Source organism: Etheostoma cragini, chromosome 16 (genome assembly GCF_013103735.1).
Source record: "Etheostoma cragini isolate CJK2018 chromosome 16, CSU_Ecrag_1.0, whole genome shotgun sequence".
In the NCBI taxonomy this organism is placed as follows: domain Eukaryota; kingdom Metazoa; phylum Chordata; class Actinopteri; order Perciformes; family Percidae; genus Etheostoma; species Etheostoma cragini.
The window spans coordinates 23,628,518-23,642,893 of NC_048422.1; the positions used below are offsets into that span (position 1 = coordinate 23,628,518).

The 14,376-nt window shown below is 41.6% G+C and overlaps 3 protein-coding genes across 4 annotated transcripts in view; 2 read left to right on the top strand and 1 right to left on the bottom strand.

Annotated features, from left to right (window-relative positions):
• LOC117959185 (dual specificity protein phosphatase 26) overlaps positions 1-14,376 on the bottom strand; it is a 26,564-nt gene that overhangs the window by 10,119 nt on the left and 2,069 nt on the right. Inside the window, exons 4-5 of one of the 2 annotated variants that reach the window (XM_034896186.1) lie at positions 12,809-12,997; positions 9,764-10,044 (exon numbers count right to left, since the gene is read on the bottom strand). In XM_034896186.1, the coding sequence (XP_034752077.1) occupies positions 9,812-10,044; positions 12,809-12,997 (422 nt within the window). In that variant the 3' untranslated portion in view covers positions 9,764-9,811. Of the gene's footprint in view, positions 1-9,203; positions 10,045-12,808; positions 12,998-14,376 lie in introns of those variants that run through there. The other variant, XM_034896185.1, reaches the window with a different exon arrangement.
• On the top strand, positions 7-620 carry LOC117959205 (tripartite motif-containing protein 16-like protein; the record flags this gene model as incomplete). The annotated part of the gene is made up of 1 exon (XM_034896211.1): positions 7-620. A coding segment is annotated over one exon (573 nt), but the record flags the coding sequence as incomplete, so codon positions are not given.
• Positions 2,164-6,484, top strand: LOC117959193 (peptidyl-prolyl cis-trans isomerase-like). Its single transcript, XM_034896199.1, has 5 exons — positions 2,164-2,361; positions 2,521-2,551; positions 3,980-4,068; positions 4,151-4,323; positions 6,184-6,484. Exons 1-5 carry the CDS (start codon positions 2,293-2,295, stop codon positions 6,323-6,325), a joined length of 504 nt encoding a protein of 167 aa, XP_034752090.1. The 5' UTR covers positions 2,164-2,292; the 3' UTR covers positions 6,326-6,484.

Consider the following 14,376-nt stretch of genomic DNA (forward strand, 5'->3'; position numbering starts at 1 on the left):
CTGCCTCAACATGAGCCCAAGACCAGAGCTGGATTCTTACAATATTCACGTGAAATCACACTGGATCCAAACACAGCAAACACACGGCTGTTATTATCTAAGGGGAACAGGAAAGCAACGTTCATGGGTCAACATCAGTCTTATTCTAGTCACCCAGACAGATTCAGTGGCTGTTGGCAGGTCCTGAGTAGAGAGAGTCTGACTGGACGTTGTTACTGGGAGGTGGAGATGAGAGGAGGAGGGAGAGTTTCTGTAGCAGTCGCATACAAGAACATCAGTAGAGCGGGGGGGTCGGATGAATGTGGATTTGGACGAAATGACAAATCTTGGGCGTTATATTGCAACAACAACAGTTATACATTTTGGTCCAACAAAGTCCAAACTCCCGTCTCAGGTCCTGGGTCCTCCAGAGTAGGAGTGTACCTGGATCACAGTGCAGGTATTCTGTCCTTCTACAGCGTCTCTGGAACCATGACTCTCCTCCACAGAGTCCAGACCACGTTCACTCAGCCCCTCTATGCAGGACTAGGGGTTTATTGGCTTCTTGGAGCCTCTGCTGAGTTGTGTAAAGTGAAATAGACAGACGTCATTTAAGGGTTAAATTCTGAGTTTTAACTCTTCGTCTTCTTCAGGGTTCAAGGGTTCAAAAAAAACGGTTTTACACTTTAGAGGCTTTTGACGGTTTTAAGTTTTTAGGTAATTTTTTAGGACTTTTTTCTTTAACATGTGACTTGTTGGTCGATGCTTTCTGTCTTGTCATGCATTTTTTGAAGTTCGGCGTGTCTTTTGATGTGTTTTATTTCCTGTTTAAGACTTTTTTTTACGCTTGTTACGTTTTTTAATGTTTCATCATCATAATCATCACTTTATTTATAAATCGCTTTCACATCAGCAGTAGCTGAACAAAGTGCTGTACATGAAGGCAGCAAACATAGCAGTCACAATGTCCTAAAAATAATAAACTGGAGGTGAAGATCTACCCAATAACACTATAAAAAAACAGATAAGATCAAGTCTCAGTTTGGGTTGAAAGCCAAAGTGTAGAAGTGAGTTTAACCCTCGTGTTGTCTTACCGTCAAAATTGAAAGTCAACCCTTTTTATCGATGTTTTTAACTTTTTGTTCCGTTTTTCAACACTTTTGACATTTTCAACACTACGTAACGCTAACTCGTTAACTTTAGGTTTACAGTTATTTTTGGAATTTATGGTCAATAAACCTCATTTATAGGAAATTATATCTAATGTTTGAAGTTAGGAATTAATTAATTAATTAATTCTGAGCGAGATTAATTAATGAATTCTTAATTCCTAAGAAATTAGGAATTATTGAGACTAAAATTAAAGGAATGGATGTTGATGATAATCACAGACTGGAATATGTCAACTTTTACTCAATACTATTTCAAAAACACTTCCATTTGTTTCACAATGCTATAAAACTGAATAAGCCCCCCCCCCCCCCCACATCTCTCCATTAGTGCATGTATAGGACCTGAGCATGTGTGTGTATTTCAGGCCTGTGTGTAGTGTGTAACAACAACAGAGTGTACATTGTAATTTCTCCATAGGGGATCAATAAAGAGAAGAATTTATGAAATTTATTGTAAGCCCAGTTTATTATGCAACTCTATTTTTTTGTGATCAAATTGTGAATTTTATGTACTTATTTTTGATATATATTGACAAATTAACAGATACAAACAATTACAAACATGGATATGATGACATAATATGGCACGAAACAGGAAAGCTGGGAGGGAGACAAAATGACACACACACACACACACACACACACACAGACGCACACACACACACACACACACACACACACGCACACACAGACGCACACACACACAGACGCACATACACACACACACACACACACACACACACACACACACACACACACACACATCTTAGGAGTACACAACATGTAATAACACGTATTTTCATGTAGGGACACATATTTCCATGAGATCACCTCCTCCATCTTCTTCCCCTCTGGAAGGCGTTTTAACCCCACCTATTATTTTGGCGGGTTGGAGTTGAACACGTTTGTACACTCCTTTCTTTTTTTTTCTTCAAAAACCTGTCTACCTGCTCATTGCGCCGCCTAACTCCGCCCATCTCCATACCTATTGGTCCATTCTTGAGCCTAAACCGTGGTTGTGATTGGCTGTCGGCTGCTTCTGCATCCTGGGGCACAGACTCACATAAACAGCCAAGAGAAGCGGAGCCTGTCCTTACAAGAGGATCTCTCCCACCCCAAAACCTCCAGCTCGACCAGAAACATGGCAAAACCCAGAGTCTTCTTCGACATCACTATTAATGGAGCTAAGACCGGCAGGATAGTAATGGAGGTAAGAAAAGCATCGCTTAACTAGTGTCTATTTCAACTATGGTTTACACTCGGCGGCTGAAGTGTGTGTTACATTGTTAAGTATGAGTTGCAACAACAAAAAAGGCGTGTCTGTCTGTATGTCTGTCTGTCTGTCCTTCTGTGTCTCTGTCTCGTGCAGCTCCGGGCTGACGTGGTCCCAAAGACTGCAGGTAAGTTTTTAAAGGCTTTTTAAAGTTGATTGCATGCAGCAGTAACAGCAACCACAGAACTGCTGCTCTGGCTTTTTCCACACACACACACACACACACACACACACACACACACACACAGACACACACACACAGACACAGACACAGACACACCTGAAAGGGATATTGTGATTGGCTGTCAATCCTCACCTGAGCGGCTCGGTTTAAAATGGGGGCGTGGCTGCAGGTGAGTCAGACCCTGCAGAATCTGAACCAACCAGAATCCAGAGTCTGAATAACAGGTCGCAGGAGTGCCACAGCTCTGAGGAGGGAGTTCATGTCCACCTGGTGGAGGACAGCCATTGATACACAACCTTCATGTAACTCCACACAAGGAAACCTGCCAGATGCATTACTGTCTGTTTCCCAGTCTTAAGGTTATGAGCAAATGACTCAAATGCATCATTCTGTTTCTTAAGTTATGATTTTCATATTCTCTGAAGTTAAGATCTTGGTTAGAAACGGGGTTTCCGGGGTCTTGAAAAGTCTTAAATTTGCCGAAGTTTTGTTCTAGGCCCTAATATAGTCCACATATAAATGTTGCTGTATTACGACTACAAATGAGACCAACATGCAACTCGTATTGTAGCCAATCAGCTTCCGTGTTATTGGTGCGAGTCTCTCTGATTGGCCCACAGACATAAAACGGAAAAATAATATTTTATTCTCAGTTTTGGAGAAGTAAAAGTTCAGATACTCTGCTTAAAAAAACTGAATGTCTGGCTCTCAGTGGATGTACAGTACAGGCCAAAAGTTTCTCATTCAATGCGTTTTCTTTATTTTCATGATTATCAAGAAACTCTATAAATAGAATATTTCAAGAAACTAGAATATAAGACATGTTTTCAGTTATTGCCACTTTTTTGTTAAGTACATAATTCCACATGTGTTCATTCATAGTTCTGATGCCTTTAGTGATAATCTACAATGTAAATAGTCATGAAAATAAAGAAAACTCATTGAATGAGAAGGTGTGTTCAAACTTTTGGCCTGTACTGAACATGTATGTATGTTAATGTCATTCATAATGAATGTTTATGTCATTCATAATGGTCTTAAAAAGTCTTACTTGGTGAAACTCTGTGTAAAAAGACCCCCGACACCAACAGGAAAAAGACACAAACGTCCACGATGAGACTCAAAATGACTTCAGAGATGCAAACGTGTGTGTTCATTTATGTCAAGACACTTTACAGATGGGGGGGGGGGTCTCATATCAGCATCATCATCACTCCACTGGGCATGCAAAGCTGTATCACAGGTAGAGCTAGATGGAAAATCGTGATGCAAAAGGTAATTAATGAAGCCTGGCCAGTGACCTCAGGAGCTTTGAGTGTGATAATAGTTCTTGTTACTAAAAAACAAAATCTGCATTTTTTTATTTCACAGAAAACTTCCGTGCCCTGTGCACCGGGGAGAAGGGTTTCGGCTACAAGGGCTCCATCTTCCACCGTATCATCCCTAAATTCATGTGCCAGGTAGACGTGAAGACCAGGAACCGGATCGATGATGGCTGTTTCCACAAACCCAAATCCTGAGCTAACGGTTTCTTTCCCCCAGGGCGGGGACTTCACCAAGCACGATGGAACCGGAGGGAAGTCCATCTACGGGGAGAAGTTTGCTGATGAGAACTTCCAGCTGAAGCACACGGGCCCGGGCATCCTGTCCATGGCCAACGCCGGACCCAACACCAACGGGTCCCAGTTCTTCCTCTGCACGGAGAAAACCAGCTGGTGAGCTCCACTGTAACACTCGGGGCTGCTGCTTCCAGTTTAACCCTTGTGTCGTCTTCCCAATCGACCAAAACACAGTGTCCTCGGGTCAAATTTGACCCTTTAAAAAATGTCCATATCTGAAATATGAGTTTCTTTTTAACCAAATTACCACAAAAAATTGGACTGTATTCCTTCCAACGCTCTTTGCAAACACAACTGATCACTTCCATTCCTCTGATCTTAACTATTAGTCAAAATAATTCATCACTTCTGCTTTCAGAAAAGTCAGAAAAATTGACAAATGTCAAATATTTGTCCCTTTTTTTTTGACTCGAGAGGACAACATACGGGTTAAAACATTTGACCACCAGAGGTCATCCTGAGCATCAACTCAACTCAGGGAGACGTGTAGTAATGAATGTAGTGCAGTGACATGTTCCCCGTCAGTGTTTCCTAACAAAAGTGTGGAAAAAGCACCAAAATCCTCAGGAAAAAAGAAGCTAAAACAATTACAAAAAGCGCCAATCTGATGTTTCTAGACCAATATTCCCGGGTTTATGTTGCATTTTCCTGCTGTAGATGTTTAAAGTTGTGCTCATTTTAACTCCTTTTTATTTATATATATAAATACTGTTGTTGGGTAGTTAAATCTACACGATGCATCGTGTTCTATAAGATCATCACACGTTTGTAGCGTCGCTGTCCTGTGAGAACCTGCAGCTAGCAGTTATTTTCGATGTGGATCGGAGTTTCCCAGTTTCTCCCGGTTCTTCCTCTGCACGGCTGGTGAGCTCCACTTTAACCCCGAGCTGCTGCTTCCAGGTTTAACCCTTGTGTTGTCTTCCCATTGACCCAAACTGACCTGGCTTGGCTTGGCTTGGTTTGCCTGTTACAAAGCGTGAAGTAGCCTGTCAGTCATTCCCCATTTCTGTCTTATTACTTCTTCTTATACCAACCTGATTCCAACTTATTCCCATTAGCCTGGTTTTACACTGCTGTTTGTATGGTCATTGCACCTCATTCACATGAAATGATGCCAAATCTTTGGGTTAAATGAGTCAATATTCTATTATTAGTAAAGAGTTGAACTCAAAGTAACAAATGTTTATGTATTATCACAGATTTTTACCCAGGTAGATCGTGAAAGTAGTGACTGTTTATTTTATTGGACATTTGGTTGAAAGAAACCAGTTTTTCTGATATAAAAACAACAACACAAGGCTTCATTGACACAGCGCTGCAAAGATTAATCAATTCAGTTGTCTACTATTAAATTAATCTGTAACTATTTTGATAATCGACTTATCTGTTTTTATTTATGAAGCTGGAAAATATTCCAGCTTCTTAAATGTAAATATGTTCTTGTTTCTCCTCTACAATAATAATAGTAATAATTATTATTATAATAGGTGCCCCGAGCAGTTGGGGGTTTGATGCCTTGCTCAAGAGCACCCTGGCAGTAGCTCAGCCAGTAGGCACTGCCAAGGTGCTCTTGAGCAAGGCACCAAACCCGCAACTGCTCAGGGCGCCTTTCCACTGGGGGGGGGGGGGGGGGGGGGGGGTGTGTGTGTGTGTGTGTGTGTGTGTGTGTGTGTGTGTGTGTGACATGACCCGACCCAAATCAAATTCATAATGTCATATTCTGAATATTAATGTGCATTTACATGCTCACCAATCAACATTTTCCACCATCTTCTGACATTTAATAGACCGAAGAACTAATCGATTGCCGAGAAAATGATAAATGATCAACATTGAAAATAATTGTTAGTTTGTAGAAACCCTGAATGTGTTGAGGTGTTCATCTGCATACCGATCGGCTTCTCCCCCCCCCCCCCCCCCCCCCCCCCCCCCCCCCCCCCCCCCCCCCCCCTCCAGGCTGGACGGGAAGCACGTGGTGTTCGGCTCCGTCGTGGAGGGCATGGACGTCGTCAAGAAGATGGAGGCGTACGGCACGACAGGCGGCACGCCCAAAGACAAAGCCAAGGTCGTCATCGCTAACTGTGGCGAAGTAAAATAAGTTGGCTTGTCACTCCTGTAACATTTACTCTTTATTATCCACCCCCGTATTACACGGGGTAGTATTTTGTACCTTCTGACCTGTTCCCCGAGGATATTTGTTAACAGAATCTGGATCAAATGTTGCTGATGGTGTAAATAAAGCACCTTGAAAAGCTAACTTGGTGCATGTGCTCTCTCCTTTAACGTGTGATTCTTCCCTGGAGAACGCTCGCTTTGTTGATTTCCTGTTGTCCTCGGGTCACATTTAACCCCTTTAAAAAATGTCTATATCTGAAATATGTCCTTTTAATATGTGTTAAGGTAAAATCATGTCGAACATCCATTTTAACAAAAAGTGCCCAACATTCAGCCGCCCAAAAAATAATAAATATTGAGCACAGCGAGGACACATTGTAAACAATCTGGAAGTTCATTATAATATTAACCCTCCTGTTGTCCTCGGGTCAAATCTGACCCCCTTTAAAAAAATGTCTATCTGAAATATGGGTTTGATTTTAACCAAATTACCACAAAAAATGGATTGGATTCTTTAAAATGCTCTTTGCAAATACAACTGATCACTTTCATCACTCTGATCTTAACTACTAGTCAAAATAATTCAGAATTTCTGCTTTTTTAACTCAAATATTAGGTATATTTCTATATAAATGAGGGTTATTGAGCATGAATTCCAAAAAGTGGTGTAACACTAGTAAGGTGGTGGTGGTAGTGAAAACCTAAAAGTCAGACTAAAGGACATAAATGTAAAATTTTTGTCCCTTTTTTGACTCAAGAGGACAACACGAGGGCTAAAATATTTGACCACCAGAGGTCGTCCTGACCAACTCAACTCAGGGAAATGAATGTAGTGCAGTAACATGTTCCCTGTCAGTGTTTTTCCTATCAAAGTGTGGAAAAAGCACCAAAATCCTCCAGAAAAAGAAGCAAAAGCACTTAAAAAAGCGCAAAAAACATCTTAAAAAAAGGACCAAAATTTCTGAAAAAACGGGTTCATACGCATTTTAACCAAAACCTTTCCCTGACTATGTATTCCTGAAAATCTCAGTCGGCATTATACAAAAAAAAAAAATTTGAAAATGTTTACTGTAAGAGTTTTAACAATTAACTGAGTGATAATTGATGTGGTTTTCATAGTGGAATTGCTAATATTGGGAATACAACGTTAACGTTAAGACGACGTGAAATACATTTTTTTATTAACCCTCATGTTGTCCTCGGCTCAAATTTGACAATTTTTTTCTTCGAAATAAGCTGAAAATGCCAACGTTAGAAATACCAAATAACTTTGGAAAAAAACATCAAAAAAAGGACCCACAACGTTGAAAAAGTGACACAAATGTCAGAAATTACAATTACTTTTTTTCATAGTTGACAGGAAGACAACTATTTTTTTTATTAATCACATATTATTATAATGCTTTGTTAAAAAAAATTCCGTGACTTTTCCAAAAGATCATTTTATCCAAAGGCTGGAATTTGCTTCTTTTTTTTTTTTTATTCCATAACTTTTCCAGGTTTTGTCAAAATGCACGAACCCTGGAATAAGCAACAAAAACTGTATTGTGAACCTAAATTGAAAATGCCTGCTGGATCGTGGTCTGCGAGGGGGGTCGGATTTGTCCCGCGAGCCTAAAAAATGCAGGACAACAGCTGTGAGAGAAGTTTTATTTAATTTCTGATGAAGTACAGAATTTATCATAACAAAGTCATCCGTCAACGCTCAGTGTTAGTCACAATAAAACTGAAAGTACACCGGTTAAGGCATCAACATCTCCTTTGCCGGTTTCTTCTTCGGTGAAACCTCAAAGAGAGTGATACAAAAATAAAAATACAAGTTTTCTTATAGAAAGTTCTCTGGAAGAAAACCAAGATGTTACGAGAATATAAGACCAACCAACGACCAATCACAGCACAGGAAAACCACAAATACAAAACACACAGATCCAACACAGCAAAGCGATCGTTACAGGAAGAGTGGCTCCGGCCAGAAAATATCATCATATATATATATATATATATATATATGTATATATATATATATATATATATATATATATGTATATATGTTTTATGTTTTAACTGATTGGAGAGCTTCTAAGAGAGGCAGATTCTGCAGGACATCTTCATATTTAACGTAGTCGTAGCAAAGGAAGTCTCTGTTTTCCTGACACAAAACATAACGAGAGAGAAGAGTTTTTGACGGGTTGATCCTGGACTTCGGGAGTAACTTTGTGCCCAAACTATACAAAATGTGGCAATTTCAAAATCATCATATCATATTTCAAATATCCAGGATCTCATGGAAATGTCTCTCATGAGATTGGAGCTGTAGCGGCCGCCTGATCTGGCCCGTTGGTCATCTGTTGGTCCCCGAGTAGCCCATGAGTATTGATTTAAAGTGCTCATATTATGCTTTTTGGCCTTTCCTTTGTTGTGATATATATCTTTTTTGTGCATGTTAAAGGTTTACAAAGTGAAAAAGCTAAAAGCCCCCCCACAGAAAACCCTGTTCACAAACTGCTCCTAACAGCTCTGATGTAGTCCAGACTTTACTTTAGAGACCAAAGTCTGTCACTTTATAACACGTGTTATAATGCTAACCTAGCGGCTAGCACGGCACGCCTTCATACTCTGCTTCTGACTGGCTAGTAGTCCTTACCTAGGTACTGTCAGGACCCTCATACTCTGCTTCTGACTGGCTAGTAGTCCTTACCTAGGTACTGTCAGGGCCCTCATACTCTGCTCCTGACTGGCTAGTAGTCCTTACCTAGGTACTGTGGACGTGTGATTCCCAACAAAGTGAGATGCCTCACTAGGTAAAACAGAGAGGTCAACACACAGGAGCTGCAGCAATGTGCAGAACAACAAACAATAATGAAACCACATAAACCTCTTCTGGTACAACCTCTAAATACAATGATGAGCATAATATGAGCACTTTAACACACAATGCAAACAAACTCATTGTAGTTCCAAGGACTAGTTTTGACATTTTGGGAGGTATTTGCATTCTTGGTGAGAATTAGTTGATAAGATCAATCCCACTCGCATGTCAGTGTGCAGAGAGAAACTAACTTTTGAACTCTGGGCAGAGATAGGCTAGCTGTTTCCATCTGCTTTCAGTCTTTATGCTAAGCTAAGCTAAGCTGAGCTAATGGCCTCCTGCCTCAACTCCATACTTAGCACACAGACGTAAGACTGTTAATTGCTCTTCTCACCTAACTTTCGGCAGGAAGATTAATGAGCTTATTTCCACAAAATATTCAGCTATACCTTTTAAATCTCCCCAGACTGTACAGATCCAATATTCAGCTTTTTATTTACAACTCTTTTCCCCGTCTCCTGTCCTTTATCACGGTGTTAAAATCAGCACAGACGAAGACACGAGTCCCAAAAACAACATGCTTCTAACTTGAGGTAATCGTTAAAAACACACAGGAGGGGCTGGTTTGAGATCCAGCGTCGGATCTTCTGTTGTTTTTCATTAGCACGAGAACACAAGCCTCACTGAACACCGAGACCAGAGAGCGGACTTTGCGAGACCTGCGTGCAGCGCTGAATACGGGGCGCTCTTCCTGACGTCCGGGCAGTTGTTAGCTTTTGCGATGGCACATTTGTGGTAATGTCTCCCGCTGCACGTCTTCTCTAAATGCTTCATGTGCTGGCGTGGTCCTCTCATGGATCCCTTGGAGTCCCATTTGGGACAGCTAACAGTCACTGTAAAGGTGGAGGGACACACCTGATCTTCTGTCTTAGTTACAGATGTTTTAAATTACCCAGGTGACCAGTGTAGTTATCCCCCCCCCCCCCCCCCCCCCCCCCCCCCCCCCCCCCCCCACACCTCACACCCCCCCACACCTGTGATGCTGATCCCGTCCAAATGGTCTCAAGTCTCTTCTCTACCGGATGAATTCTAAGATCATTACACAACATATCTCACAAAGAACTGTGATTATTTAGAGACACACTGGATTGAAACAATACATTGAATTGAACAAAAATGATCATTTACTGTATGTGTCTATTTACAAACTCGTCACTCATCAACAACTGTGTACAGATTGTGACAACACTGTTACTACGACTACGACAGCCTACATATAGGCCTACTGTACCTGTGCTGGTTTTGGACCTGGGCTACAACTAGTGTGTGAGTTGTTCAGAGCACTTAATGACACTTGCTGAATGTAGAAAAAGTGGAGGGAAGATCCGCAAAGACTTCAACTATGGGGGAGAATCGCTGAGCGAGAGTCTTTGTTTCTGAGGGCCGCTGTCACAGGTGTAACCCCCCGTTTGGATTACAAAAGACAGAACCAGGTGTGGTTATTTCGGGGCCCCGCACAACATAAAACACGCGGCCCCTTGAGTCCCGACCCTGAGCTCCAGACGAGCTGATAAGAAAAGGGGCAGAGGCAACACTGTTATCTCCATTTTAACTTCTAAGTTATTTGTTTGTCTATTGTTGAATCCTGCACACTGTCGATCACTTGTACTCACTTTATTAACCCCGTGGTTCTTTAAACCTAAGTGCCCAAATATAACAATCTTTGCAGGTAAAATGAATAATGACTTTTATTGAATTTAGTGTCTCCCATGTGCTTTCTGACCCCGGTGGGACCCCTGCAGCAGGAGAAGTTAAACCTCTCCTTGATTTCATGTTGTTTATGGAGAAGGAGAACCAGGAAATGAGTCAGGGGGGTGTGGGGGTGCAACACCACCAAGCCACTGCAGAGCGACGTGTAGTTACATTTTTCGAGAGGTGCACGTCAGACGCGGACGGGTCTGTGGGGGTACGCCGTCGATTCGACGCCAAAGCATTAAAACAGCCTGTAGATAAAATTTTAAAAAGTGAGACGGACAAAAAAAGTGGAGAGAAAAACATCCGCGAAAGCGACAAATGTGTTGAAAAAGATGACCAAAACGTTGAAAAAAAAAATCATTTAGAATTTAGGAAAAAAAACAACAAAAGTGTTGAAATGGAAAACCAAAATGTTGAAAAAAAAATAATTTTCATTTTTTAATTTTGAAGGAAAAAGCCACATAGTTGCATGGTCGACGGGGAAGACAACACAAGGGGTTAAGAGGACTGAATCTTTGGGAATAAAGCAAGCTCAAGTGACCAAAGGTTTGCAGGTTTTTGGGGTTCCTGAAAAAAGTGAATAATTCTACTTTTGATTAGATTATTTCATCTACTTCCAGTATGATTCAGCTCATTTTAAGACCTTGGTGGCGTTGTGTATTTTTCTAGAAATTTCCGGAAACGTGAACAAATGCCGCGGTGGATTCCTGCAGCGTATCAACGACCCCGGTTCAGTCAAGAGTCAAGATGTATTGTTTTTGTCCCCTCGTCAGTGGCAGTAAAACATCCGGCTGTAGTGGAATGCTCTGAAGTTGGATTAAAACGTTGAAGGAGCGGACGTTCCTGTTGTGTAATAAAACGAGGGGCTCCCCATCGCATCGCCTGCTCGTCACAGGTGGAATGTAATCAATCAAACTCGTTGACCTAAATGAATTCTTCATCAATGGGCTGAGAGTTTCCTTCTGACAATAAATACAAGTCACATTATAAAAGGTGTTGGCTTCACTAGAGAGTTTTACCCTCCATGTTGGTTCAGAGGCCACATCTACACGACTAGGTTTTCATTTTTAAGCGGCGCTTTGAGACAAAAACGATCTGAGTAGCAGAACTAATGTCCGTCCATATAGAGAGCCGAAGTCTGGTCTGGACCTCAATTCGGGAAAAATATGAACGTGAGTCAACGGGGAGAGACCAATTATTTTTGGATCCCATTTGAACTGAGCCATACACACAGTACATTGACAAATTTTTTTGTCAATTTAAAAAAAATTGGGAAAAATTAGACGTTGGAAAAAGGTTCCCAATTGCAATATATCACATAATATTGCATTTTGGCATAAGTTTCGTGATGATATCGTATCGGGAGGTGTCCCGTGATTCCAACCCCCCCCCCCCCCCCCCCCCCCCCCCCCCCCCCCCCCCCCCCCCCCCCCCCCCCCTCCCCCAGCAGTAGGGCTGCACAATAGATTGCAATGTTATTGAAATGGCAGTATGGACAGGTGCAATATTCAAATTGCAAATCGCAATCTCAGCATCAGTCAAGATATTTGCAATTAGATATTTTCCTCATATCGTGCAGTCCTAGGCAGCAGTGTTTCCAAATGTCTCCGTTTGAGGTGCTCGGAAAAGCCGTAGTGCGGACGCAAAACGTACCATGTAGCTAGCAGTGTCGACGTGGCCTCAAAACACTAAAACACGATATATATAAATATATATAACAAATACAACTTGAGTTTGAAGATATAATCAGTCAAACCCTCATCATCAGCATCAGAAACCCACCAGCTGCTCCTAACTTGGTCCCATTAACTCCCCCAGTTTAACCAGTCCTCACACACGTGTGTGTGTGTGTGTGTGTGTGTGTGTGTGTCGGGGGGTTTCAGCTGTGCGGCGACGTCTTACGGCTCTCTCTCAGGATGCCGTCCAGGCCGTTGAGCTGGCGGAGGAAGCCCCGGTTGGGGATGACGCCCCGGTGGTCCTTCACCGTCTTGATGGCCTCGACCAGGGTCAGGTTCTGCCTGATCATCAGGTAGGCCAGCACCAGGGTGGCGGAGCGGCTCACTCCCACGGTGCAGTGGACCAGCACCTTACCTACACACACACACACACACACACACACACACACACACACACACACACACACACACACACACACACACACACACACACACACACACACACACACACACACACACACATATACAGAATATCACATATAAATCAGTTAGGGATGATTTCTTTTATGCATACCATCTTTTGCCCTTTAGATATTATATCTTTAAAGCTGCTCTAGGATAGAGTAAATCTATCACTAATCTACTATTAATCTAATTTATTGTCCACCAGGGTGGAAATCTTTCTTTGGCTCACCAGATCTACAAGAGAGATACACATAAAGACAACATCTCAAACACAGTAAGTAAAATATTTTTTTTGAATGAAATAAAAATATCAGGATATAAGAGAATACATATGCTTAAATCTATTAAAATAGATGCTCAGTTTTTGATTTGGTTGAGGATACTGATGACATTTGGAATAAAAAGAGTTTTTTTAAACATTTTTTGCGCATCTTTTACGCAGCTCCCAGACTTCAGGAGCTCAAACTGGCTGGAGAGAGGGTGTGTCCTATCTGCAGTGATGTTCCTAGCTTTCTCCCTCATTCTGTCAGTGTATATTTGGGCCAGACAATGTGTAAAATGAGTTGAAACTATCTCTGGTATGGCAAACTTCCAGAGAATGATCCGTCGGGCGGCTTCAACTTTGACTGTTGTGGTCGTCTCTCAGCGCCGTCATAGCGTCGCTTCTCGAGACAAAAATGTAAACGCCACTGAACAGCAGGTATCAATCAATCAATCAATCAAAACCTTTATTTGTCCCCAGGGGGCGATTCATTTGCTGCAGTAGCAAGAAATTGACACACGGTACATGACAACAAAGACAACAACATCATTTAAAATACAGTATATACCAAATAGAGAAAATAAATAAATGAATGCCACAACATTAAAAGTTTAAACCCCAGTGTACCATATGTGCCGACGTTACCTAGTCCTCCCAGAGTTAAGCAGAGAGATGGCAGAGGGAACGAAGGAGAGTTTGTACCTATTAGTTTTGGCTGGTGGCTGACTGAAACGGGAACCGGAGGGCAGCAAATTATATTCTGCATTTAGGGGGTGAGAACTATCGGCCATGATGGATTCTGCCTTTTTAAGCACATGTCTAGTATACAGATCAGTAGGTGTCATCTGCTGCATCCCAATGATTTTGCTACTAACTTTAATTACCGTTGCTATTTTGTTTTTCATTTTTAAATTCAGAGAAGCATGCCAGCAAATACATGAAAAGGTAAAGACAGACTCAATAAAAGATTTATAAAACAATGTCATCAGGGATCTATCCACTTGAAACTGAGCTAGCTTTCTCAGACAGAAGAGACGCTGCTGACTTTTCTTAATTATCATGTCTGC